General features: G+C 41.6%; 1 protein-coding gene across 3 annotated transcripts in view; it reads right to left on the reverse strand.

The window, feature by feature from the left end:
* Positions 1 to 27,925, reverse strand: part of Kiz (kizuna centrosomal protein) — a 102,163-nt gene that overhangs the window by 13,557 nt on the left and 60,681 nt on the right. For 2 of the 3 annotated variants that reach the window (XM_013070755.3, XM_021255124.2), the window contains exons 7-9: positions 25,687 to 25,780; positions 17,155 to 17,317; positions 16,486 to 16,551 (exon numbers count right to left, since the gene is read on the reverse strand). In XM_013070755.3, the coding sequence (XP_012926209.2) occupies positions 16,486 to 16,551; positions 17,155 to 17,317; positions 25,687 to 25,780 (323 nt within the window). Of the gene's footprint in view, positions 1 to 1,605; positions 16,142 to 16,485; positions 16,552 to 17,154; positions 17,318 to 25,686; positions 25,781 to 27,925 lie in introns of those variants that run through there. The other variant, XM_013070756.3, reaches the window with a different exon arrangement.

Genomic DNA, 27,925 nt, shown 5'->3' on the forward strand with positions numbered 1-27,925 from the left:
TTTGTTCCATAAAAATCAACCAAAGGTTTTTTTTAGCTTTTAGGATACAAGTCTTAATAACCACATGTCATTTCTGCATTCATTTAAACTTATTTGGTCAAAGAAAAGATAACAAAGATAGAAACAAAATTAAGAATAAAAATGGAGCAGCTATTGGTCAACAGAAGCATACAGACATTCAGAAGGAGAAACATCAAGCTGGTGTGCAAGGTGATTTCAGACAGGGCATCAGGCATCTGTTCAATCATAAATGAGACGGATGATATCATGATGGTCTCAATCTAGCAAGGAGGAAATCACCAATGTGCAGAACTGACTGTGATTAACACTCTGTGCTCCCCACACTTCCCATCCTGGTCTCCTTCCCTTCCTCCTGCACGACCTGGGCCCTGTTACTGACTTCTCCTTCATGGGTACCTGAGTGTGCAGGTTTGGAGAGTGGTGGGAAGGTAGCTCACTCTTGGCTCCATCCCACCCAGGCCCCTCACTGGCATGGCCTCCTGGGCCTGCTGCAGCCTTTGCCAATCAGAGCCACTGAAGGCCACCCAAAGTAAAGCAATTTCCAAGTGGGACGCAGCTGCCCTGACCTGAGGAGTCAGGACCTGCAACTCAAGACTAAGGACTGCTAGGCACAGTGCCACCCACAGCCCTGGCACAGGCTGCTTCTGGTGCTTTAAGGACAGAGAGAAGTTTAAAAGGTGTAGGATAAAGTGCTGTCCTTTGCAGAGAGCAACAGTCAGTAACTGAGGCAGCACCACAAACACACAATCATGTCAGTTGAATCAGACTGGAATGTCCCCCCAGCACAGGCTGTCCAGATGTAAGTCAGAACTGCCACACTGGGAAACCATCCAGATAGAGAAAACAGGATGAATGGGCCTTGATTTCAAAAAATCAGGTGCGGCTAAAGGCCACACAGGCTGGCACAGGGAGGATGGGCTCAAGGACACAGATTCTGCAAACGAGGTACACAAGCATGAGTGGGTCTGTGAGCAAAGACACCAGTGAAGCCACCCAGACACCCACACAGAGAGGACTCTGGCCAGATGCAGCTGGGGAGTGCACCCTGTCCACAGGGACAGCTGCTCCCTGGCCTGAGCCAAAGCTTCCAGGTGGGGAAGTGAGCCTGGTTTCACCAGACTCCAGCCTTTTCCTTTGTTTTAAAAATATGTAAGACACTACAGGATTTAAACAGAACACATTTGCAACCTGGAAACAAGCTGTCAGTGAGCAATCTTTATGTTTACTAAAAGTGGCACAAGAATACTTAGGGTACTCTGCAGCCAAAGGATCCAAGCCGGACCCTGGAAAAGCTTTCTCATTGAAGGAGCTGCGACCTGGGACCACACCAAGGGATTGTTAAGTAGCTGTCTGTATCAAACGGACCAGGTTTTCCATTCTTTGGTGGCAAGTACATATTTTGCTAGGGGCTCTTAAACAATTCAGAAAGCCTCCTGAAACAGCCTAGAAGGATGCTAACTTCAAGTTGCAAAGAACAAAAGCAATGGACATGAGTTTCACGTCGACTCAGACCCAGGCTTTTCTGGAAGGAAAAGGGACAGGAACAAATCAAGCAGTTATAAGCTGCATTCGAGTGGTGCACACCTGTAATCCCAGCACATGGGATGCTGAGGCAGGAGGATCACAAGTTTGAGGCCAGTCTGGGTCACACAGTGAGACCTTGTCTCAAAAACAAAAAAAAAGAAAAGAAAAATAAAAGCTACCCTGTGTTGCCTTACTCAATCACAGTTATTTAATGAATGAACAAGGAACAAAAGTCACAAATCTAGAAGTTCAGGTTAGCCTTCTATCAATGACAAAGGGACAAAGTTTCCCTCCAAAGGGAAAAAAATTCAGTCTTCTTAGCCACAAGTCTAAAAATTTGTGGACAAGGTAGCCATTATTCACCTTCTAGCTTATGTCTCAGAACTCCAGGGAAACGCTTCTTCCCATTAGTAATGTTAACTCTCAGAAAATTACTGAACATGAAAACGATTACATAAAACAAATGTTTCTAAAGCACCCACTTCTTTTCAGTTGGAACAGTCTCTCAGACACAGAAAGAACACACATGCAACCTACAGCTTTCAGTTCTGAATCTCTGTCAAGCATCTACTCTATTCAAATCTGTGTCAGAGTTTAGTTTAAAAGTAGAGAATATTACAGTTGAAAACATGAAACAAGGCAGGGGCCCCAACCCATGCAGTGTCCAGCTTGAGAAGATTAAAATCCACCCTGTCTGCTAAGTCCACACTAATGACATGACCAGTGAACCTATTTCCCCTACTCTGTTACATAAGCTGCCCAGGCACAGTCATCCAGCAGCGTGCTGAAGATCACTGAGACTATTGTTTTCTTTTTGATATGCACTTTGTATCTAAAAATTAGAACTGGCTAGAGAAAGAGTGAAAACACATTAAGTACAGGGAGGTAGGAGAGAGATGATGTTAAGAAGAGGAGAAAGAAAAAGCCTCAACTTCTTATCTTTTATTCTCTTTTATATGCAAATGTACACCTGCTAAAATACTTCTAAATCTACAAATAAAAAGAAAAAGAAAATATCTGATGAACAAGTGCTTTTAACAACCCATTACAAGAGCCAGATAAATGCGTGCTCACCAGCCTCTAAGGGGTGTCTGAGGCAGAGGATCTGCCCATTGCTTTTGTAGAAATTCTTCATGAAAAAAGAAGACTTGGGCTGGAGAGGGAGGAACAAAGGGAGACAAACAATACTATCACTGGAGCTGGGAAAAAGTGACCTTGAACCCACTAAGAAAGAAAGTGCACACTCCTGTACAAAGTGGGTAGAAATTTTAAAATTTAATTTGAGAAATACTTTCTGTTCACTGGATTTCCTAGTGCCATTACTTCCCACATAGCTCTACACATGTTAAAAATGTATTTTTAAATGTTCCACTAGATGTGTTGATGTGGCAAACCCAGGTAGTTGCTTTTGCAAAACGAAGTAAAAATATAAGATATATTTCTTTAATTAATTCAAAAGATAAATAGTATTACTAGAAATCCAGAAAACATTTGTCTTGATAAGGTACATAAATGAAAATAAGAAAATGTTAGGGTATGGGTGCTTTTTAAATTCTGAAAAACACGGAAAATTCTTCTATCTTTAGAACTTTCTTTTAAAGGCTGTAAGTCTATGTGAGTGTGAGACACATGTTTTTATCCATGATGAGAATTACTTTTCACCTCCAGACTTCCTGTGATAAACCCAACCCTGCCAGCAGTCCCAGGCCTGCAAATCTTGCCAGGTTTCTCTCTGCAGCCTCATCCAGAGGGCTGGTACCTGAGAAGTGAGATCCTAATTCACAGAGCTGCCAAGGCTGCACCAAAAATACAGATTTGCAGGACTGTCTTAATGACAGTAGCAACTCAAGAACTACACCAAAAACAAGTGGCAGGCTTGTACATGAGCTTTACAAACACTCCCAAGCTGAACTGAAAGTTTGGGGGTACTACATTTGGCTCTCTGTATCCTCAGGTTCTACACCCACAGATTCAACCAACTCGACTGAAAATATTAGGGAAAAATTAATCTGTATACTTAATATTATGGACATTTTTTCTTGTCATTATTGCCAAAACAATACAGTATTAACAACTAGTTATGTAACTTTTACATTGTATTAGGTATTACAAATAATCTGGAGATGATTTCAAAGTTTATGGGAGGATGTGTTCTGGATTCTAAGCAAATAGCAAGCCATTTTATGTAAGGGAATTGAGTGCATGGATTCTATTATCCACAGGGATCCTTGAACCAATCCGCTGTGTACACCAAGGAACAGCTGCACCTCTGACAAATACTTACCAAACACTGTTTAATACCAGGAGGTGCATTTTCAACTCTCACACTAATGGAACCCTTCAGTTTTCAAAGCTTGAGTAATCCTGATCAGAGGCTTGATTTTATAATAAACAGTCCCTGGACTCCTCCAAACTGGGGATTGAAACTGGGGCCTTATACATGCTAAGTGTACATTTTACCATGGAGCTACATTCCCCAGCTTTAAACTGTTTTTCTTTGTCTTTTGAGACACAGTCTTGCTATATAGTTCAGGCTGGTGTTGAACTTCTAGGCTTAAACCTTCCTCCTGCCTCAGCCCGTAGTGGGGACAACAAGCATGTACCACTGCAGCTGGCTAAATTTCTGGTACCTTGTTAAATCAGCCCTAGAAAAATAATGACTCTGATCTTTTCAGAATAGCTAAACCCTGACCTCTCCTCTCTCAATTTTCTCCCCAAGCCTTGGAATTCACCTGGATATGTTACAAAACGCCTATGCCTGGGTTCTCACCCAGGGATGCTGATGTAAACAGTCAAGGATGTGGGAACTCCACCTGCAACTCTACTGTGCAGCCACTACAGAGACTTTCATGTCCTTGGATATAGAACCATCCAATCAGCAGCTCCCCTCACAAAGGTATCCTTAACTCTTTAATGCCCACATTGAATAACACCCTGCCCCTGACCCCCACACATTGTAATGGAGATGTGTGCTATCACCAGCAGTGGGTTGCAGGCACCATGGCTGACCCCTGCCCTGGAGACAGGGCCATGTGGACAGTGATGGACAATCCCACAGCACACACTGGCTCCCTGGTTTTTCACAAATGTATATGGTTCCCTATGTCTCCACTGACTGACATCAGTAAGCACTCTGGGGATAAGGCAGGTGAAGCATATTCTTAGCAGTCTTGGTACTGGAGATGACCCACCACTATACTTCAGTTGTCACTGTGGTCTTTTCTTCCAGGATAAATCCAGTCACTAATGATGACCCTTTTCCAATTTGGTATCAAACTGAAGTGATAAAGTCTGGGGAGGCAGTGACCACAACTCCGAGTAGCACCCTGCAAATGCAGGCCGATCCTTGGAAAGATTCTGGTGCTGGCTTAGCATGACCCGAAATGCTTCAGCTTCCAGACTGTCCTTGAGGAACGCCCAGCAAGCAGCCACTTTCCACACAGCTTGACCAGGAGAATTGGTGTCAGAGAACGAGCACTGAATGGACATTCTTAGAGGCTTAATCCTCTTGAGATAAAAGCCGAGGGCCCTTTTCACATGGGGCTTAAGGAGATGAGTTTTGCCAGGATGGGCACGTGGGGTGGGAAAGTGCTGGTGGGGTGAGTGAGACAGGATTCTGGCCTGAATCAACAAGCATTTAGAGAAACTCCTCAATATCCAGATTTTTATTCATTTGACAAAATAAGTACCCACTGTGTGCCAGACTGTCAGGTGCTGGATTTGATGACATTTAGTATAAGCTCTGTCATTGGCTGAAAGGGAAACAGAATGCGAATACAAATAAAACTGCCAATGTGGGGACCTGAACTGTGAGGATGTGAGCAGCCCACCTGGAGATGTTTTTCTGTGGTCTTGGAAAGCATTGCAGTGCTCCTGCCTGTGTGTTTCCAGGCCCACACTGGTTGCAGAGGCAGTGTACTCCTCTGCTCACTTCCAGAGGTGCTTCTCTCACATGACCGGGACTTGGGAAGCTCCCCAGGCTAGGCCTTCGAAAAAGGCAAGGTTTGGCTTTGCTCCTCCTTGCTCTCCACAGCATCCCTGCAGAGGTCACCTTCTGTTACAACACACACTTGTGCTTAGCCAAGCCTACCATCTTGCTCCAGGTGCCCTTCTGGTAAGAGGAAAGAGGCAGCCTGCAGAACAGGAGGAGCTCAGAGTTTCAATCCAATCCAAAATTGGAGCTCAATTCTAACTCCAACATACTGGCCACATAGCCCAAGGAGGACACAACCTCTCGGAGCCACTGTTTGACCACTACAGGATGAGTTATTGATATTGGGCCTATGGGACCATATGAAGATCAGAAATGCTGGGGGCTTCTTGAGGGGAGCAACCAGGTATTTTCTGCCCCTGCCACCCCAGGATACAGCCCAAGAAAAGGGGAGCTACATAGGCGAATGATATGTTATTATATACAGAGACCATGTATTCTGAGACATCAGAGTTGATTGTTGATTTCTACCTGGTTACCTAAGTGAGAACATGAGGGGCAGATGGTGCTAATGAAATTGACCCCAAGGTGCAGAAGCACTCACACTGGCTGTGGGTGTAGACATGTGACAGGAGCCAGTTCCATGTGAATCTTGGCCCGGAAAACTTACAGATGCCTTAGGAATAGATGCTTTAAGAATGAGCCCCTCTCCCAAGAAGACCTGAGTTTTGTGGTGATAAGCAGGTAAGAAGGGTAAATACAGATGTAGGAATGTTGGCACATGTGATTCCTTCAGCACGATCAGAATCACAGTCTTGGCAACAGAAGGAATATCTGAAGTCCCAGAAACAAGAATGCACCCCCAGCCCTCTTAAAATAGCCATGTCCTGCGGGGTTCCCAAACCCAGCATGGATGCTCACACCTGAGAGACACTGTGCTTGGTTCTGGTGCAATGAGGAGCTCTACAGCTCTTTTGTCCCTGACCACACTCTGTAATTATTCTTGGTAGATGCTCTACCAAGTATGCAGCAGCCTCTTCACATACTTAAAGACAGCTATGGTACCCTCTTCTCAGGCTGAACATCCCCACAACCTTCATCTCTGAGAATGGGGTCACTTCAAGGCTCCCTCAGCCTAGCCTCCTGGACTACCCTGACTTCACCTTGGCCCCTTGTTCTCCTGCTTCTCTTGGGGAACTGCTGCAGAGCAAATGGTGGCCCACAAGAGGACCCAAATGAGAGAAAGCCCCTGTGCACAGGTGCAAATGACAGAGGCAACCTCTGGCCAACTCGGGGAGTGGCTTTGATAAGGAGCTTTCAATGCCTACATCACACCAGAGTCTCATTAGAAAGCAACCAGTCTTGTCCCAGGGGAGGCTACCACCAAGCAGAACCACAGTGCATATAATAATATTAACTCCACTGAGAAAACTGACCCCATTAGACTCATGGTGTTCAAAATCTTTCATTTCACGTGTGTGTATGTGTGTGTGTGTGTGTGTTTGTGTGTGTCCCTCAGCACTGCCCAGAGCACATCTATTCTGCTGGCTGTTAACAGGAGGGCCCCATTTCAAACAAAGGGAAGTTAGCTGAAACTCTAGCCATTTGCTTTTTAAACAGTCCTCTCCTGAAGTGATCTTTGAGTCTCCACTCTGCTCCTATGCATTCGGTATGCTGGAGGGTGAGAGTGAGATCACTCAGGGCTTGGCACAAAACATGTATTTGTTCATGTACTTCCTGGGTGGAATGCTGCACAGCACACATTCTGGGAAATGCTGCACTGTCCAGCAGCACTGAAGAGGCAGTGCCTGAGGGTGGGCTGCTGCCGGGTGACCAGGTGGTCTAAAATGTTCCTAGCTGGGAGCACACATGGGTCGCTGCTGAGGGTGTAAGGCCTCCTAGGAAGAGATGGCTGGCCTTGCCCAGTGGGATCCCAGGAGCCGCTCCATTACCTTTCTAGGAATTCATCTAGTGTTTCCTCACAGGACTTATTAGAAGTTCCAAACATTTCCTGAAACTTCTTCAAGATTCCTTTTTGGTAGGTACACATTTTTCGGGACTCAGACCATCAACTGTTTCCTCAAGTGGAAACTCCTTGCAGAAACTAAATAAGCGGCACCATAGGGACACACTGTCCCAGGCATCTCAGCAGTACATGCCCGGGCTGGTCCTGGTCCTGGTCCTAGGTGGCTCCCACTCTCAGGGGAGGGAGAACACTGCACTGGAGGGCCTGGACCTCTTTCAGCTGCATCCCTATCCCTGCTTCTGTTGAGTTTGTTTCATGAAGTTCCTTTCATGTCCCTGGTGTAGAGACAATAAGGACTTGGAAACCAGCAGAGACCAAACATGCTTCCAATATTCATAGGAGAGTTATTACACATCATAGATGGTAGGTACTGAATGTCTAGTTTCTGCTCAGCACTTTTCCACATGGTTTCTTTGAACTTGAAGATGATCCTGTCAGGTAGAAGACTTGCTTTTCCTGTACAGAGGCCTATGGGCTAAAGAAACAGAGCAGCGGACAGGCAGGTCTGCGGACGCCGCGGCAAGGTTGCGAGTCGCACGGAACATGCTCATCCAGCCCGCACCCCAGCAGCGATCCACTGGACACCCCCCCTCCCCACTGCGCTCCTCTGGCCTCTTCTCTGTACTGCCACATGGTTCCACACTACAAAGACACAGAGGACACCGGACCACCAGACCACTGTACTGGGTAAGTTGCAGTCATCTTCACCTCCCATCAGGACTGGGACTATCTTCAGGGGAAGGGCAGCTGGAACCTGCAATACAACCCTGCAGAGTTCAACCCTACAGGAGGACAGGGAGCTCAACTTGGAACTTGCAGCCAGAAATCTCCCTGAATCTCACAGGTCTGAGACTGGCTTGCTGAGACTCATTGACTTAGATCTCCACACTGCTACCCACATTGTCTGTTGTAACAACAGAGACATACCCTGAAAGAGGCTCTTCATCTTCATTTTTATTTTTTATTCCCAAAATTAGTATTATTGGGTTTTTTTCTCTTTTTTCTTTCTCTTTGCAAATATTTTTCTCCTTTTTTTCTCTTTTCTTTTCTTTTTCCTTTCTCTCTCTCTTACATTCACTCTCTTGCTTTCCCACATTGTTCATCTTCCCTTTTTGTCCATGTTCTGGCCCTCATTTGGAGTTCTTTATTTTCCTATTATTCTCTTTTTCCTTCTCGCCTGTGTCCTCTGGCCTTACTGCTAACCTTCCTCTATCCTTCTACTTATCTATCCCTCCCTCTCCAACCCTTTCTAACTCCCCATCCCCAAGGGTAAAGTTGTTATATTGAAGAGTTTATTCACTATATGTTGGGTTGGTCCTCGATCTTGATTTAATTCACACAGCTAAAGGTGATAGATTAATAACTACCACAAAATGTCATTTTCGAAGATGTACTTGATGCAATGGTGTTGCTGACTGTATCACTTGGACTAAGGTGTTGTTATTGATCTAGTCAGTGATCCTTCCTAGTATAGGAAAATGAGATAGCCTTAGAGTTATTAGAGACTCAAACCTTAAAGACCAGCTATATCTGGAAGACACCTCTGAGAAGCAATCATTCCATAAGGGTTCTAATTACAAGCAACAAAGATACCTACAATAAGCAATTTCAAACTATCAACACAGGAGATAAACCAAGGACAGTACCAAAAACAAAAATGAGAAGACATTTAAGCAAGGCACAAACACAGACTTCCACTCTATCAAGGGTAAATCCCGGGGGAAATGAGATGGAAAAGTCTGATAACCAACCACCCTGATACTCTGAACTGATAGCACAGGAAGTAACAAAACAGATGAATGAGGCTCTAGAAAACTTCAAAGCAGAAATAATCTCCCAGATATCTACAGAGATGGTGAGCAGAGTGAAAGACATGATTAGAGGATCGAGAACAGAAACAGATAAAAAAATAGATGAGCTCAGAAACATGTTGGAAGCCATGAATACCCAGCATAAGAAAGAAATGGAAACCATGATCGCCCAACATAAGAAAGAAATGGAATCTATGAAACAGATTCAAACAGATATTCAGGAGATCAAAAACTCCACTGAAAGTATCCACAGCAGATTAAGGGAATCTGAAGACAGAATATCAGATATAGAAGACAGGATCACAATTAGGGACCATGAAAACAGAGATTTCTTAAAAATAGTAAGGGACCACGAGAAATCAATCCAACAACTGCTAGACGATGCAAAGAAGAATAACATAAGACTGTAAGGAGTGTATGAAAAAACAGGAGAAAGCAACAATTGACATAAAAAAACTGTTCACAGAAGTGATAGTGGAAAACTTCCCAGACAGAGGTAGAGAATTGGACATAAAGATAAGTGAGGCATATAGAACTCCAACTAGCCATGATCAAAAAAATCTACATCTAGACATATAATAGTCAAGATCCCAGAAACCCAAAAGAAAAACAAAATCCTACAAGCAGTTAGAGAAAAGAAATAAATCACCTACAAAGGGCCCATCAGAATCACAGCGGACTTCTCAACACAAACCCTCAAGTCAAGGAGAGCCTGGAGTGAAGTATTTCAAGCCCTAAAAGAAAATAACTTCCAACCTAGACTGTTGTATCCTGCAAAATTGTCTTTCAAAATTGATGGGGAAATTAGATACTTCCACGACAAAGAACACCTGAGAAATTTCATGAACACCAAACCAGCACTACAAGCAATTCTAAACAATATCCTAGAAAAAAACAATGAAGGTCACAACTCCAAGAGGCCCATCAGAGGGAAGCCACCAGGCAAGGTAAGACACTAAAGGGAAAGGGGAAAAAAATAAGAAATAAAAGAGCCAACAAAAGTAAAACATCATGACAAGGATAAATCAATATCTCTCAATTATAACCATCAATGTTAATGGCCTCAATTCACCAATCAAAAGAAATAGACTGGCAGAATGGATTAAAAAGCAAAATCCAACAGTATGCTGTATAAAAGAAACACACCTAACTCAAAAAGAAACTCACAGACTGAAAGCAAAAGGATGGAAAACAGTTCTCCACACCACAGAAACCCAGAAGAAAGCAGGGGTAGCAATCTTATTTGCAGACAAAGTAGATTTCAAACAAAAACTAATTAAGAGAGACAAAGATGGTCACTGCATCCTTGTGAAGGGAACAATCCAAGAGGAAGAGATGACAATCCTAAATATATATGCACCAAATACGAATGCCCCCAACTATACAAAACAAATATTAATGGACACGAAAAACCAAATAAACACTAACACAATTGTAGTGGGGGACCTCAATACCCCACTATCACAAATAGACAGATCATCTGGACAAAAAGTTAACAAGGAAATTCTAGAACTGAACCAAGTTACTGAACAAATGGGGACTTAAGAGATGTTTACAGAGTGTTCCACCCCACAAAATCAGAATACACATTCTTTTTGGCTGCACATGGGTCATTCTCCAGAATAGACCACATGCTAGCTCACAGGACATATCTAAGTAAATGTAAAAGAACTGAAGCTACCCCCTGTATATTATCAGACCATAGTGCAATAAAATTGGAGATCAATAACATAAGAAACCGCAAGACTCCCACAAACACATGGAAACTGAATAACACCCTCTTGAATAACCAGTGGGTCACAGGAGTAATTAAAGAAGAAATTAAACAGTTTCTACAAGTAAATGAAAATGCCAGTACAACATACAGGAATCTATGGGACACAATGAAAACAGTTCTATGCGGGAAATTCATAGCAGTGAATGCCCATATTAGGAAAACAGAGAAAACTCAGATAAATAACCTAATGCAGAACCTCAATCTGCTAGAAAAAGAAGAGCATAACGAATCTAAAGCTCGTACATGAGAGGAAATTATAAAGATTAGAGCAGAAATCAACGCAATGGAGACTAAGAGAACAATACAAAAAATCAATGAATCAAAGAGTTTTTTGAAAAAACAAATAAAATCGATAAGCCTTTAGCCAACCTTATCAAAAAAAAGGAAAGAAAAGGCACAAATACATGCAATTAAGAATGAAAAAGGTGAAGTCACAACAGATCCAACAGAAATCTAGAGGATCATCAATACCTACTTCAAGAACCTCTACTCCAATAAAATGGAAAACACAAAAGAAATCGGCAGATTCCTAGATACATACGAATTGCCAAAGTTAAATGAAGAAGATATAGAAATTCTAAACACCCCAATTACAATGAGTGAAATTGAAAATGTAATAAAATGTTTACCAACGAAGAAAAGCCCAGGTCCAGATGGCTTCACTGCTGAATTCTATAAGACATTTAAAGAAGAACTATTGCCACTACTCTTTAAACTCATCAAGGAAATTGAAAGGGAAGCAATACTTCCAAATTCATTCCTGGAAGCAAGTGTTACTTTGATTAGAAAACCAGGGAAAGACCCAACCCAAAAAGAGAACTATAGACCAATCTCCCTAATGAACACAGATGCAGAAATCCTCAACAAGATTCTGGCAAACAGAATACAGAAGGTCATCAAGAAGATCATACATCCTGACCAAGTCAGATTTATCCCAGGGATGCAAGGATGCTTCAACATCCATAAATCAATAAATGTAATATACCATATTAACAGAGTCAAGGACAAAAACCATATGATCATCTCAATAGATGCAGAAAAAGCATTCGACAAAATCCAGCACCCATTCATGATAAAAACCCTACACAAAATTGGAATAGAAGGTCTTTATCTCAACCTGATTAAGGCTATCTATGAAAAACCAACAGCCAACATCATACTAAATGGTCAAAAACTGAAAACTTTCACACTAAAATCAGGAACAAGACAAGGATGCCCACTATCTCCACTCCTGTTCAATATTGTTCTGGAAACATTAGCCACAGCAATTAGAAAAGAGAACGAAATAAAAGGAATAAAGATAGGAAAGGAAGAAGTTAAACTGTCATTATTTGCTGATGATATGATACTTTACATAGAAGACCCAAAAAACTCGGTCAAAAACCTTCTAGACCTAATTGACAGATTCAGTAGAGTAGCTGGATATAAGGTCAACGCTCAAAAAACAATAGCCTTCTTGTACACAAATAACAGACTCACTGAGAGAGAAATTAGGGAAACAATTCCTTTTACAATAGCATCCAAAAAATTGAAATATCTAGGAATCAATCTAACATAGGAAGCAAAAGACCTCTACACTGAAAACTACACCAGTCTGAAAAAAGAGATCGAAGAGGATACAAGAAAATGGAAAGACATCCCTTGCTCCTGGGTAGGAAGAACCAATATAGTGAAAATGGCCATACTTCCAAAACTACTATATAGATTCAATGCAACGCCGATTGAAATTCCAACAATATACTCCACAGAACTAGAGAAAACAATCCAAAAATTAATTTGGAACCATAAGAGACCTAGAATAGCTAAAGCAATTCTAAGCAACAGAGACATGGCTGGGGGTATCACCATCCCCAACTTGAAACTATACTACAAAGCTACTGTGATAAAATCAGCATGGTACTGGCAAAGGAACAGACCTGAAGATCAGTGGAATAGATTAGAAGATGCACAAACAACTCCAGACATACTCAGCCACCTCATCTTTGACAAAGGAGCCAACCACCATCATTGGAGGAAAGATAGCCTACTTAATAAATGGTGTTGGAAAAACTGGATTTCAACCTGCCAAAGATTAAAACTAGACCCATACCTATCACCATGCACTAAGCTAAGATCGAAGTGGATCAAATATCTAAATATTAAGACAGAAACACTAAACTTGCTGGAAGGTAAGTTAGGTAGAACTCTTGAAGACACTGGCATAGGCAAAGACTTCATGAACAAAACCTCAGAAGCACGGGAGCTAACACAAAGAATCAACAACTGGGATCTCATCTTATTAAAAAGCTTCTTCACTGCAAGAGAAACCACCAACAGAGCTAAGAGACAACCTACAATGTGGGAAAAAATTTTTAGCAGCTGTACCTCAGACAAAGGTCTACTATCGAGAATATATAAAGAACTGAAAAAAATCAGACCCCTCCAAATTCAAAGACCCAGTTCAAAAATAAGCATCTGAAATGAACAGACATTTCTCAGAACAAGAAGTAAAAGCAGCAAACAAATATATGAAAAAATGTTCAACATCACTGGTCATTCGAGAGATGCAGATGAAAACAACACTGAGATTCTACCTCACCCCAGAAAGAATGGCTGCTATCAAGAAATCAACCAATAACAAATGCTGGTGGGGGTGTGGGGAGAAAGGAACTCTTCTCCATTGTTGGTGGGAGTCCAGACTGGTGCAACCACTGTGGAAATCAGTATGGAGATACCTCAAAGGACTAGGGCTAGAGGTCACATTTGACCCAGCTATTCCCCTGCTGGGGATCTTCCCAAAAGAATTAAAAGAATCATACCACAGCTATATATATGCACCCATGTTCATAGCAGCACAGCTGGTAATAGCTAAAGCTTGGAAGCAGCCCAAGTGCCCACCAACTGGAAACTGGAAAAAGAAAATGTGTTTTTTTTATAAAATGGAGTACTACTCAGCCATAAAGAACAAAAAACCAGAGTCATTATAGCTAAATGGATGCATATTGAGGCCATACTCTTAAGTGAAATAAATAGGACACACATATGTAAATACTGAATAGTTTCTCTAGTGTGAGAAACTGATAGTGTAAACAAGGGTTAAAATCATTAAAATTAATAATTGATAATTTGAAATAGGAAAAAAGGTAGAAAGACGAAGGGGTGAAGGGAGGGGAAGGGGAAAGGAAAACAGGAAAGGAAAAACTATGAGAAAAGAAAAAAAAATGGAAATGATGTCTATGTAAATAGGGAAGGATGGAGGGGGTGAAGGGTGCACAGGTAATGGGGAAAAAGTAAGAACCAAGATTCATCATGTACAGGTACAAACACCTAATGATAAATGTAAACTAATTGTATACCTAAAACGTACCAATAAAAGAACAACAAAAAAACCCCAGAGTAGCAGGGGAAAGACAGCACTGGCTGATGCCATGTCCAGGCTCAACTGCTCATTTCCTCAACCTCAAGGGATAGCCTCTGGAATATTCCTTTTCTTTGGAATATTCTAGAAGGAATGCCACCCATGCAAGCACAACCAACAGGCACCTACACAAACAGGAAATGGCAAGAGAACTATTACAAGGGGGTGAACAGATTCTATCTTAAATCGACCTACCTACACAATTGCCTTACTCTATCAAAAGCCATGCCAGACACAAAAACTTAAGGGGATGATGGTCAAAAATTGAGAGACCAAAGCAGTTGAATGACTGACACAGCAACAATACTATGCTGAGCTGAGCGGAAATGCTGGGGGCCCTCAAATACGAGCTTGATGGGAGTCGGAGGAGGGGGCACAGAAGGATGAACCTGGCTGCATGGACAGAACAGCAAGGCTCCAACAAATTTACTGAGTTTCTTTATTAAGTTTCTTTTGTGTTTCCCAAGGTTTTTTGGGTTTTTTTGGTACCGAGGATCAAACTCGGGACCTTGCGCTTGCAAGGAGGCACGAGAACCACTGAGCTAAATCCCCAGCCCAAGTTTTTGTTTTTTATGTCTAATACTTTTCCATACAACACTACAAGGTTAAACTGCCAACTACTGGTTGTTGGGATTAGGAATCCTTATAAAATCTTAATGGCTAACAGCCCTGATTACTACCTCTAGGCACTTCTTCAGCATGGAGAGGGAAAGCTCTGAAGCCTATACTTTCCCTAGAAAGGAAGTCTCTGAGTTAATAACATTTGCATTAATTTTGGAGGGTCACCTATTCACAGAAAGGGAGACTAGAGAAGTAAGAATGGATACTAGGTCACTTCCTGGTTTCTTTTCAGTAAGAATTTGTAATTTTAACTGAAATAAATGCAGAGGCTATTTGGTACTTCTGTATTCAAAGATAAATGCAAGGAGAAGGCATGTGAGTGACTTCTCGATTACCTGCAGTTGGAGATTGTCTACATTTCGCCTACTAATCAAAATAAGAGAGGACCCTACCAGAGTTTTCTCAAAATGAAGAATAAAAACCACAATAAACATCAGTGGGGGAAAATATTTAAAAGAAAAGAAAATTTCTGTATTTTGGAGTGACATATTATCTGATATATAAAATACATAGTCATGCCCCACTATAAACTCTTTTTTCAAAACCAGAGTTCTTCACAGAAACATGAGTTTAAAGAATTAATCATCATGCCGTGTATTGCACAAAGTAAGCCGCTCTTTTCTGCTTGAGAATAAGAACAACATGGCACATATGCAGATGCATGCCTTGCCTCCTCAGTGCAAGGGTGGAGTCACTTGTATAAATATTTAAAGTCAGACCTTTGCATTCATAACGAAGCCGCACACCACTTTACAAAATAAGGTACTAATAAATTTAGATGTACAACAAATAGGGCTCTGTTCAGAATACTAATTGCTGCTGTTGATATTCTAAACCTAAAAATTATAATGATATCATTCAGATTCCATCTGAACACATATAACACATATTCAGAAATTTTAACAGGTCTTGATAAAGTCCGACTGGTGAAATTTTCAAATTGCTAGACCAGCTTTGTAACTGAGGCATAGGTGAGCTTCCTGTGTGGCATGTTTTTTCTGCTCTTGTTTTAGTGATGCACCTTCAGCTACTCCTGGAAAGAAAGGAGTGAAGTCAGAAGCATCTCCAGCCTGCAGGCTAATGACTTGGTGTCCCTGGGGAGCCTGCCCAGGAGGTGCTGAACAGCTATGTGGTGGAGAAGGCTGCAGGTGTGGACTGGTAACATCACAATGAGGAGCTCCCTGGACACAGTCATCTGCCACCTTAGTTTATGCGACCTAGGCATGGGCACTATGTTCTTCTGTCTGACCTCTGCTCCAGCAGGCAGCAATGGAATACACTTGCTCTTCATGAAGGCCATAAACCGCTCACCTAGAATGTCCTGATTATACAAGACTGCACCCTTCATTGGGAGATATCAGGCATCTGTCACCTTACCTGTGACTGGCACCTTTGCACTCATGCTTTCTTGTTTGCTTTCATCGTCACAGCCACTTGAAACTTCTGAAAAGCAAACACATGGTAACAAAAACGTATTCCTTTGTTATCTGCAAATTTGGATGGGACAAGTAAGCCACAAATGCTGGGCACATAAACCAACTAACTTCTCAATACTTTCTGTGAGCAACTCACAGCTGTCCTGGAAGTTACAGGGCAGGGACCAGCCCAGGCTGTGAGAAACACACAGAAGACTGGCATGTCTAGCAATAATGCTAAAATATGATTCCTGGATACTAAAATGGAATATTGAATTTTGGGGCATAAATTCATTATTTAGACTTTGATAAGGTTCCATTAAAATTAAAAAGCACATATAAAATTATAGGTAAATTCTATTAAGTAATATAAAAAACTTCACAGCACAATATGGAATCATTTTAATGGAATTATCTTCAAATTGTGGGGTCAAAATGATCTCCTGCCAAGTGATTAGGTTTAAGTTGCATAATTTAAACACCTATTTCATTAGAAATTGAACAGAAGTATAGACCTACTATTAGGTTTCTCATTCCTGCAGCCAGCGGTATTTAGAGGTGTGCTGTGAGACCAGATGTCACCTTGACTCTGAAAGCCTTTTTGCTGTGGACACTCTCTAAGAGCAGTTACCTTGGTCCCTTGTGTGAAGACTGCTGAGCCAGAATTTGGGTTTTTCTCTCTTTATCCCAGCATTATCGTGGAGAAGAGATAGCGAGCTGCATGATTCATCACTGTGAACAGCCAAGCTGGCCTCACACTCCTCTCTGAGAGCTTTTTTCAATCCTGCTGCTGCCTACAGTGTTTCAAAGAAAGTACAAAGAAACCAAAACAAATCATAAGCACATTCCCCTTCGTCTCAATGATCCAGACTTTAAATATAATTTTAAGTTAAGATTTGCTTAAGATTTAGTTTGCTTCCAATTCTAATTTTGTTAACCAAAATTAAAATGTCAAGATAAATAGCATCTGGTCATTTTGCAGCATAATTTAATTCTTTATAACACTTTACACTCATAAAAACATATTTTTTAGGACTGAACTTAGGGAATGTAGGTGTTCTATTTGTGAAGCATGTATGTATGGTGATCGGCTGCGTTGATCTAGGTTGCTTTATCCTCCCTTCAATACACATAGAAGTCAGGCCCCATTTTCTGAAGGAAAATGAATCCTATTTTCCAGGTGTATAACATAGAGTTGGTTGGGACCAAGAAAGAAATCTGGGAAAAATGTCTAGAAATGACCTCTGAGCCTCCCTCAAAAGGGAAAACTGCAAAAAACTTGGTGGCTGAGGAGGACTGGGCAAAACCACTGCTACTTTGTTTTTAAACCCTACTCTTCAGTCAAGGATTAAGGTAGTTCTCAGGGAATTGGGGACACTCGCCTACCACACTGCCTATCTTTTTCATAGGGCACCAGATTGGACTGTCCTAACCTATACAGGGGACAGATTCATCACAGCCAACTTGAGAGGTAAGGAAAAAAGTTATCAATTCTCAGATCAGGTGAGTACCCATGTCTTTCAACTTCCAGGTCATAAAAACAGGCAGAAAATGAGGGTTAAGCATTTAGCAGACAACCACCAACCATGCTGTCCCAATGCCAGAGTGTGTGTCTTCCTCTTGATTCCAGTTCAGAAGTGGAGCTGGAGAGGACACCTCAGTGACAGTTGGAGGGATCTTCCACCGCTATTGACAATGGTGGCACATATAGGGCAGCAACCAGCCCACCCTGTGAGAAATGCACAAGAGACTTCACAGGTAAAGCCTCAGAGGCAGCCTTCAATCCATGATTGAATAATCCAGTGGCCAGGGAGAAGCCACTTGCCTGTGATCCACGTGAGAGAGGGTGGACATACTCTGAGGAAGAATCACTGAGGCAGAGCACAGGAGACCTGGCTTTGTAGCTCCTTCAGCCTTGACCTCCTGCAAGGCACTTGCCCTCTGCCCTTCCTAAGACTGACACCCTGTGGGACCTGTGGTACTAGAAGAGGGAACAGCTGGTTTAGTGAGGGTGGTGGGGGTTAGAGTTCTAAACCTTGGCCAAAGGATTGGTATCAAGTTAGCCTTTCAGCCAAGGCCTCTTGTAGCCTAGGGGTGAGGACTCTGTTGAGAAAACCTCCTGCATATCCCCATTCCTGCAAACTGGACTTGCACACAGGGGCCAACTCTTGGAGCCCAAGCCAAGGCTGGCTCCCACCACGGTTCTTATTTAGCCCACCCTGCTGCTCACACACACCCGTGCACTGTGCCTACTTCTGAACTCTGCCCAGGGAGAGAGAATAATGTAGACAAGACCTCCTTAAAACGCCAACCTTCAACTGCCAGTGTGCTCTCTGCACTGTCCTGGGGGAGTGCTGTCTCTATCCATCATGGTCCAGTCTATGTCCAATAATCCTGGGTCTATGAAAAGCATTTTATAATATGAACAAAAAGAACCTAAATCCCATAGTGAAAGCTGTAATTTTCGTTTTCTGAAGTTTAACACTAATTCACATATCCTGAGAGACCTTTAAATATGTACTTCTAAATTGTATCACCTTAAACAATGTAACTAGTGGGGCTGGGGATTTAGCTCAGTGGTGCTGTGCCTGCCTTGAAAGCAGAAGGTCCTGAGTTTGATCCTCAGTATGGAAAACAAAAAAAACCAAAACAATGTAACTAGTAATTTCTTGACATGACCTGTAAGTCACCATTTTAACAACTTTTTAAAGAATAAAACTGTTAAAAGACTGAAGTTTTTTATACTTTCTACTGCAGATTTACAATAATTTAAAGATTCATAGGTCTGTATGAAATTTAAAACAACTTTCCTCCTCTGAATGCTGAAACTTTTCAGTACTATCAGTGACACACATCACATCTCTCTAGTCCCCTGTACAAGTTAACCAGGATCAAAATGGAGTCACTTATGCCAAGGTAACAAGTCAGAGCCAGGGGGCCATGAAGGAAGAGCAACAGTCCATGAGAGCTGCCTGCATAAGCCCTTTCCTAACAATGCCCCCGAGCCAAGAGAAAGCCCTACAACAACCTCCTGTAATGAAGGTCTCTGTTTCAAGGTACCTTGCCTGGACTCCTTTTGTTAATGTTCCTCTACTCCTAAAGCTTCCCCTTTGGTGCAACCCCTTGGATGCTCCTATGGTCCACCAAGCACATATGTCCAGCACTGCAAGTCACTGCTAGTCCCATATAAACTCTTGGCTTGGGACACCTGGTCTCAGTTTCTCATTTTAGGTTAATACTCTCAATGATGACAATTAAATTTCTTGCTGCGTTGTACATCCATTTTCTATCAGATCCACGTTTACTTGAGTTGAATTTGAACTGGGATTCACAGAATGAAGAACACAGAATACAATGCTACAATAATCCTGCAACTTCCCACCACTGCCCTTCGTTCTGTGCTGAGCGCTCTTTTCCACTGTGAGGGGAGTAATGTGGTGAGCAGATTGCTCCATCAGTTTCATTTCTTTTGTACATTTTGCCCCATATACCTTCACTACTCAATACTTCTCTTTACTTTTTGATAGATTTCTTTCTCTTTTGATAGAAACATTTATAAAAGAACTCATCTCTTATGATAATTCTACAGGCAATTTTTCAAAGATGAGTTATATATATATATATATATGAAAGTGTGGCAGATGGTCAAATTGCAACATGAGAATGGTTGGCTCAACTCTCCTGGACCATGAAGCCCAGAGAGAGAGCAGTGGATCTGCTCAGGAAGCTCTCTGCAAAGGAATCCACAATATATGTCCCCAGAAAGCAGCAGACAATGGACACATGGAACAAAAACAAATGTCAGCCTCACACAAGGACCAGTCATAATATTTTAGTCAAAAATCACTTCTGCAGAGTCAGGAAAAGCATCAGTGACACATTCTCAGAATGCACTGTTTGCAGATGTTCCAGAACTGTGTGTTTCTAAGGAAGCTCTGAGCTGAAGAGACTTATCCAAGGGTATGGGCACTAACTCTACCTGCAAAGGGTAGAGAAGACTTAACAAGCTCCTTTACACATCACATGCTGCAAACCAGAGCTCAGCCTCTGAAAAATACCTCCAGGTGCCAGCTTTCAGTAGGCTTTGGATAGTGCTTGTGAATGGACCATGCCTAGTCTCAACTTGTCTGTTAGGAATAAAGGTTCTCTTGGAACCACATACATCTGGAGCTCAGGAAGGCAAATGAGAATGTTTCACTGATCTCAGAAGTGTGAAACCCCATCAAGACCAACAAAGAACTACTCCTGTTCTACCATTCCAGGACCAAGAAACAAGACATGGGAGTAGCTGTCAGGACACACAATGTTTGCAGAATGGCTGAGGTTGGCACCACCATACTTCACACCTAATGGCAGGTCAGCCACTCTATGAATTATACTTAGTAGGGTGGGGGATTTAGCTCAATGGTTACGCCGCCTGTCTCAAAAGTGCAAGGACTGGAGTTGAATCCTTGGTACAAAAAAAAAAAGAAAAAAGAATTATACTTAGTAGTATTCCTAGAATCATGGCATCAATTCTATTAGAATTTCCCTCACAGTTCAGTTTAAATATGGATCCTGTCACATTTAGAACCATAAGTGACATCTAGGCTGTTAATTTATATCCAGACACTTATCAATTATGATATTTAAATGCACAGACAAATGAAGCTATTAGTGGGAAAGATACTGTGCCTAAAACACTATTAAGAAAAATGAAAGACAAAGATCAAGCTGTCAAAAATACGGTAACAAAACGTATAAATTTGAAAAGTTCTTATAAATCAATAAAAAACCTATTACTTATCTAATAGAACTGGTAAATCATGAAAGAATACAAATGGCTCACAAATAGGTAGGAAACAAGTTTGACCTAAATTGTAACAAAAAGGCCAAATGAACAAAAAAGATTGGATGTCATTTTCAACTCTCAAATTGGTTTTTAAAAAGTCAATAGTATTTAGTTTTATAAAAAACTCAGAGAAATGCCATTTTCATCCATTACTACTAACTCTGATGACCCTTGCAGGGTGAGATTTGGTGGTACATAACAAAAACTTGAAAGATGTAGATACCTTTTGACCTAATAATTCTGTACCTGGGAACTCATTCTGAGGAAATATCATGGATATCTGGAAAAACTGAATTACATGGGGTTTGTTTCTAAAAGTATCTTACTGGAGGAAAGGGAGAATAAATTTAAATGTCTGACAGGCAGCTGAAGCAAGAGTGCATAAATCCACTGGAAGTGAGGTAGGGATACAGGCAACGGCAGGGAAGGAAACTCTTTGGTATAAAGGGGGAAGGGGAGGCTATGCACACAAGTAGTGCAATGCATGTTTGTCAACAGACAAATATTAGGGCCACATGCTTCAGTGTCAACAGGGTGATACATGGACAGCAGGATAAGAGGCAGTTTTCTGTCTATTCATCTTGATAATTCAGTTTTTCTTTTCTCCCTGTTTATTTTTTAAAGAAAACACAGGCTATGGCTAAAGGAATTTGATTTCTGCAATGGTGGTACAAATACAAAGAGACACTGAATATAAAAGCATTTGGTAAAATCGAATTCCTTTCTATATGTAAAGCAGTGCTACTACCACAGTGATGGAAAAGGAAGAGAATTAAAAACCATGGCAAGGGCCGGGGATTTAGCTCAGTGGTTTCGCCACCTGCTGCACAAGCGCAAGGACCCGAGTTCAATCCCCGGTACCAAAAAAAAAAAAAAAAAAAAAAAAAATTAACACTTCTAAAAAAACCATGGCAGCCGAGAGCAGATGATGTCTTCCTCTCACACAGATTTAACTACTTCTTCCTCAAGAACCTCTTCTTGGACACTGCAAATGATTTCTCAGTGTTTAAGTTGAACATGAGCATCATCACTTAAGTTACGTCTAAGTGAAGGAGAGGAATGGATTTTATCCACAAAGTAATTAAATGAAAGAAGAAAATGTTGTTATGAGCTAGCAAATCAGTATTCAGAAACTAGTAAGTAAGACAGCTGATCATTAGAGGACAGCCTTCCTGGTGAACAAAACCAGTGTGCTTGTGGCGGGTCCACAGGCCCTGGTCCACTCTGAGTGACATTAGCAGGCTGCTCGCTGTGTCCAAGTTCTGCTGGGTGGAAACAGATAGCACTTGGGAGAAAGGGAATATGAAGCCACTTTGTATTTTAACAAACACCCAACTAATTTTTTTCACATAAGGTAATTATAAATTTTTCTGAATTAAAAGCATGTGGCTCAGTTATGTAATTGCCTAACAGGTTATGTGGGCGCTGCTGGCTCTCATCTGGTCTCCAGGGGATGCAATCTGAGTTTCGGCAGCTTTGATGATGAGTTTACTCAAGAGAACCAGTTGACAGCACCAGCACCAGGACCCACAGGTAAACATCATCTACATGTGGCTGTTTAATTAGCCATTTACCCAAGAGATCAAAGTAAATATTTCTGAGCTTCATTAGAATCTGAACCAATGAATTCATAAGAGATTTCTTAAATTCTGAAAATCACTTACTTTTAAGAGTTTATCAAAGGAGAGATAGGTAACCCGCAGTCTTTACTAAATGTGTATATCATTTCAATACACAGAAACAACTCAAAGACACTTTATTTTGCTAACTATATAATACAAGGATGATGTGGGCTATGGCTGCTACTCAGTAGCAGAGCTTGTGCTTAGCATGTGTGAGATCCTGGGTTCAATCCCTAGGAATACACACAAGCACACACATGTACACACACACACACACACACACGAGATAGTGGTTTTAGAACCCACAAATGCTTTTGGTCCTGAAGTATACACAGCTGCCTCTGCCTATTTCATTTTGCTAACACTATGTTTTGTGCCTGTGTTTTCTTCAGCCTCACCTAAATGGGTGAGAAACCACGTTTGCTTCCATTTTTAAGCACAGATTTTGCCACTAGTACTGCTAATTTCTACTACTGTCATTAAAGTGAGATCATGATAATTAAAAAATCTACTGGGGGAGGCCGCATATCATTTGACTCATTAGTTATTCATTGGGCAGCTCTCCTCCTGACTAAAACTGGAGGTATTATTTGAGAAACTAAGAGTAGATTGGTTGTTTGGAACTTGGAACATGTTTTCTAAATTACAAATACCCTTAAGGGAAAAACAGATGATCAGGTAGCAAATGGCAGTCAACCAACACTTATTTCCTCCTTCACATGGCTGAGATGTGGTGTACTTGGAACAAGAATAGAAAAGAATGTTTCATAATAGTGCTAAAAAAAAAGGGACAATAAAACCTGAAGGAATCACCTTAAGATCTACATTAGTCTTCAAAGATGCAACAGATCTAAAAAAACACAGGTTCTTTCTTCTTAAAGCACATTATTTGAAAATGGTCCTGTATCTTGAACAAAACACAATGATGGGTTATTTGAGTCACACATTATGCGACAAAATGAAAATGCTCGGAAGAATGGCCCCAAGCCTATCTTTGAAAAGGGGCTGGGATCTGTGAGAGGCACAGGGGCTACAATCTATGTCTTCAATAATTCCTTTCTTCCACCTTGCATATGCCTTCTTCTGGGAACGGGAAGTACTATGATGAGAACTCTCCTGAATGTGGACTGCTGGTTCCTCTCCTGGGCTTCCCTTGGGCATTTGCCCACTGTTTCTTCTCCTGTTCACATGTTTGAACTCTCCTTCTACACCAGCTCCTCAGTCAGGCTGCTCTTTCCCCTTGCCCAATCTATGGCTGGGCTGCCTCCTCCCAAACCCCATAGATGACATTTCCTACGGATTACACAACTCATGTCCAGTAACTATCCAAAACATGCTAGACTAAACAGTGTCCCCAGCCTAGGGCCAGCATGCTGCCCAGCAAGGCCCAAGACTACCTCTGGGCTCTTTCCTACCAAATGAACTTGAACTCATCCTGCTGCCTCAAGCATGGCTCTGTTGTCTGGATATGTACTGTTTTTCCCAGCCTGCTTTCTGGCTCTTAACTGCCCATCCCTGTTGCCCCAGTGGGCCCCTAACTCTTACCCTGTCAAATATCTGTGCCCAAGGGCTCCTCACACATTCCTGTGCTGCTTCCAACCCTAACACCTGCCTCACCGCTTCTCCAGGTGGCCTGGGCCCCTTTTCTGAGGACTCATGTTCTTTGTTGTTCTTTTATAACCATCCTGCTGTGTCATCCCCAGGGAAATGGGACCACATTTTAGTTACAGTGATACCTCAATACTTATTATTAATTGGTTCCAGGAGACATGATGAGTACAAAAATGACAAGTACCAAACAAATTGTTTTGGCTGGAATGGGGAGCAAGTCTTGAGCCAATCAATATCTATAAGTTCTAACTTCTGTGTCAAGTACCAAACAAAGGACAAGTACCAGAACAAAACTGTCACATCAAAATTCATCGAGTACCAAGATAATGAGTTTTAAAGAAGCTGAGTACCAGGAATTTCTTTCCTTCAAATAGATCTGGGCTAGTATCTGTGTAGGGAGCTTATCAGACAATGATATGATCCCTGTTCAGAAGTGGAGCTGGAGAGGAGAACTCTGTGACAGTAGGGGGATTTTCCACTGCTATTGACAATAGTGGCACATATGGGACAGCAACCAGCCCACCCTGTGAGAAATGCACAAGAGACTTTATTGGTAAAGCCTCAGAGGCAGCCTTCAATCCATGATTGTCTGAATGACCCAGTGGCCAGGGAGAAGAAACTCCTTGCCTGTGATCCACATGAGAGAGGGTGAACATGCTCTGAGGAAGAATCAGGGGCAATGGATGGATATATATATATATTTGGTAATGGATGGATATATATTTGAAATAACATGAATGACCTCACAGCATTTTGCAGTACTGTATGGAGTGGACAGAACACCATATACTTCCAAGCTCCCCAGAAAATGCTGTGGTAGGTTCATTTAATCAGGTCATTGACATTATGTCAAGATTCCCACACAAAACATTAGGCAAAAGGCCTAAGATTAGAAAGTTAGAAACACACCAACCAATCCCAAACTCTTATTTATTCCTTTTCTCATCATTTTTTCAAATATGATAATCATTTTTGAAACATTATTTCCTCAACTGAATAACTTTTAATCTTTAAATTTATTCTTTTAAAAAATAAAAATTTCTGACCTTTGACTCCTGTTCCATACTTTGGACTGAACACAGAGAGCTGAGCCACCTACCTCTTGGTGGAGAGACTGGCCGAATTCTTTCAGGCTGGCAGCAGGCTGACCAGATGGTATGCTCAGGAAGCCTGGGTCTGGTGCCTGTTCAGATCTGTGAGACAGGAATAGACGTGCCACATGTTTACAGTACTAAGTGATTTACAACAGTCCAATATTTCTAAGGACTTATAGCCAAGTTCGAATAAGAAAGCTTATCCAGAGAAGCCTGCAACCTACCATATCCTGGACTAAAGAAAATTTGAGCCCAAATATCATTTTTTTTAAGCTTTTAGATTTTTTTGGTAGTAATTTCATTACTAAATGAGCAGTCTTAGCTTTGGTTGCACACAGAACCCTCTGGGGAGCTTTGGAACACCTGGGTGCCTAACCCTCCCTGAAGAGGTTCATGGAATACGGCCCAGTACTGGTGCATTCTCAAGATGCACAGTGAGTCTCAAGTGCAGCTGTGCACCTGGGAAGCATGGCACATGTAGTCAGCCTCCTAAACTTAAGAAAAAAAAATTACATCTTCATCTCAAATACAGGACTTTTATTACTCTTTTACTATGATCTACCTGTAATTTTTAAAAATTAAGATACTATCAGGAAAGAGTTGAAAAGTAAGTTTGGATTGCTGTGCAGACTCTGATATTTATTATACCCAAAGGAACCATTTCCTGATTACAGAAAATGTACAAGATGAGCCTGGAACATTCACTGAACATGAAAAGAAGGACATTCTCCTAAATTACTGATTCCTATCAAATAGACTTTGAGCTTATCTTAAAGTGACTCCTAATGGTCAAAGATGGGTCGATTTGAGCAGCAAAATAACAATAATGATGATAACTGCAAGGGGCTAAAACACAGCTTATTCATAAAAAATTCATGAGTTCATTTAAAACAAATAAAATACAACTTAAAAAATAAAAACCTTGGGCTGGGGATTTAGCTCAGTGGTTCCACCACCTGTCTCGCAAGCGCAAGAGCCCAAGTTTGATCCCCAGTACCAAAATAAAATAAAATAAAAACCTTTACACACAGCCTTAAAAAGGAAAGAAACCTTAACTCTTATTATAACATGGATGAATCTTGATGATGTTATGCTATGTGAAATAAGCCAAAAACAAAAAAGAAAATACCGTATGATTGGACATCAATGATGTGCCCAGATATGCAGACAGAAAGGGAAAGGGGATCTGAGGTGAAGGAGAAATAGAAAGATGTTAAATGGACAAAATTTCAGTTTGGTAAAATGAAAAGGTTAATGAGATCTGCTGAACAACAATGTGAATATACTTAATACTAGTGAACTGCACAGTTAACAATGGTTAAGATGGTGGTGACTGAGGCAGGAGGATGAAAGTTTGAGTCCAGTCTGTGCAACTTAGTTTCTTAGTGAGTCCCTGTCTCAAAATAAGAAATAAAAAAGGGCTGTGGATGTAGCTCATTGTGAAAGCCTTGGGTTCAATCTCCAGTACCACACCACCACCACCACCACCACCACACACACACACACACACACACACACACACACACACACACATACACACACACACACACGCAATGTTAAGATGGTAAATTTTATTAAGGTAAAACTTTTGGAAGCTATTATTCTGAAAACTGGTCTGTCAAGGGATTAAATCAAGCATTCATCCTGACTATGTAGTTCAAACAAAACAAAACAAAACAAAATAAGACAAAAACAAAAAAACACTTGTATTTCAGAGTTACAAGCAGCTGATGAGTAAAAGTTCCTCCAATAAGTGCAGAAGAATAGTCAAGCTGGGAAAGCCAGATTAATGAGTAGATCTAGAAAATGATCCCATTTGTAAAAACTGCATAATGGAACACCTTACAAAGGAGGCACTGGTCTCCAAGGCATCAACCTATGGGCTGATGAGCCATGTGCTGTCTTGAGCAGATGCCAGCAGACATCAGCACCACTGTGACATTCAGCTGCCAAAAACATGGCCTGATGTCCTGTAATAAATGTATTCTCTTGCCAAAACCCTGACTCCAACAGAGGAGGAAGGACATCCGCAGCTGAACCCAAGGCCAGGGGAACCCGGCTCCAAGCCTCTATGTTTGGAAACCCCTGCCCCCTGCCTGTTCTCTAGCCCCTTTCCTGAGAGGGCGGAGCAGGTTCCGGATCAGGGAGCAAATCCAGGCACAACAGCTTCAGTCCCAAGCAACACTAGTGTTAAGCAGGGCCTGTGGCTGATGCTGGGTTGTGGGGAAAGAGGGGGAGGTTGCT

The sequence above is a fragment of the Heterocephalus glaber genome, unplaced genomic scaffold (genome assembly GCF_053883595.1).
Source record: "Heterocephalus glaber isolate CG9 unplaced genomic scaffold, H.glaber_assembly_v1.0 deba00001532, whole genome shotgun sequence".
Classification (NCBI taxonomy): Eukaryota; Metazoa; Chordata; class Mammalia; order Rodentia; family Bathyergidae; genus Heterocephalus; species Heterocephalus glaber.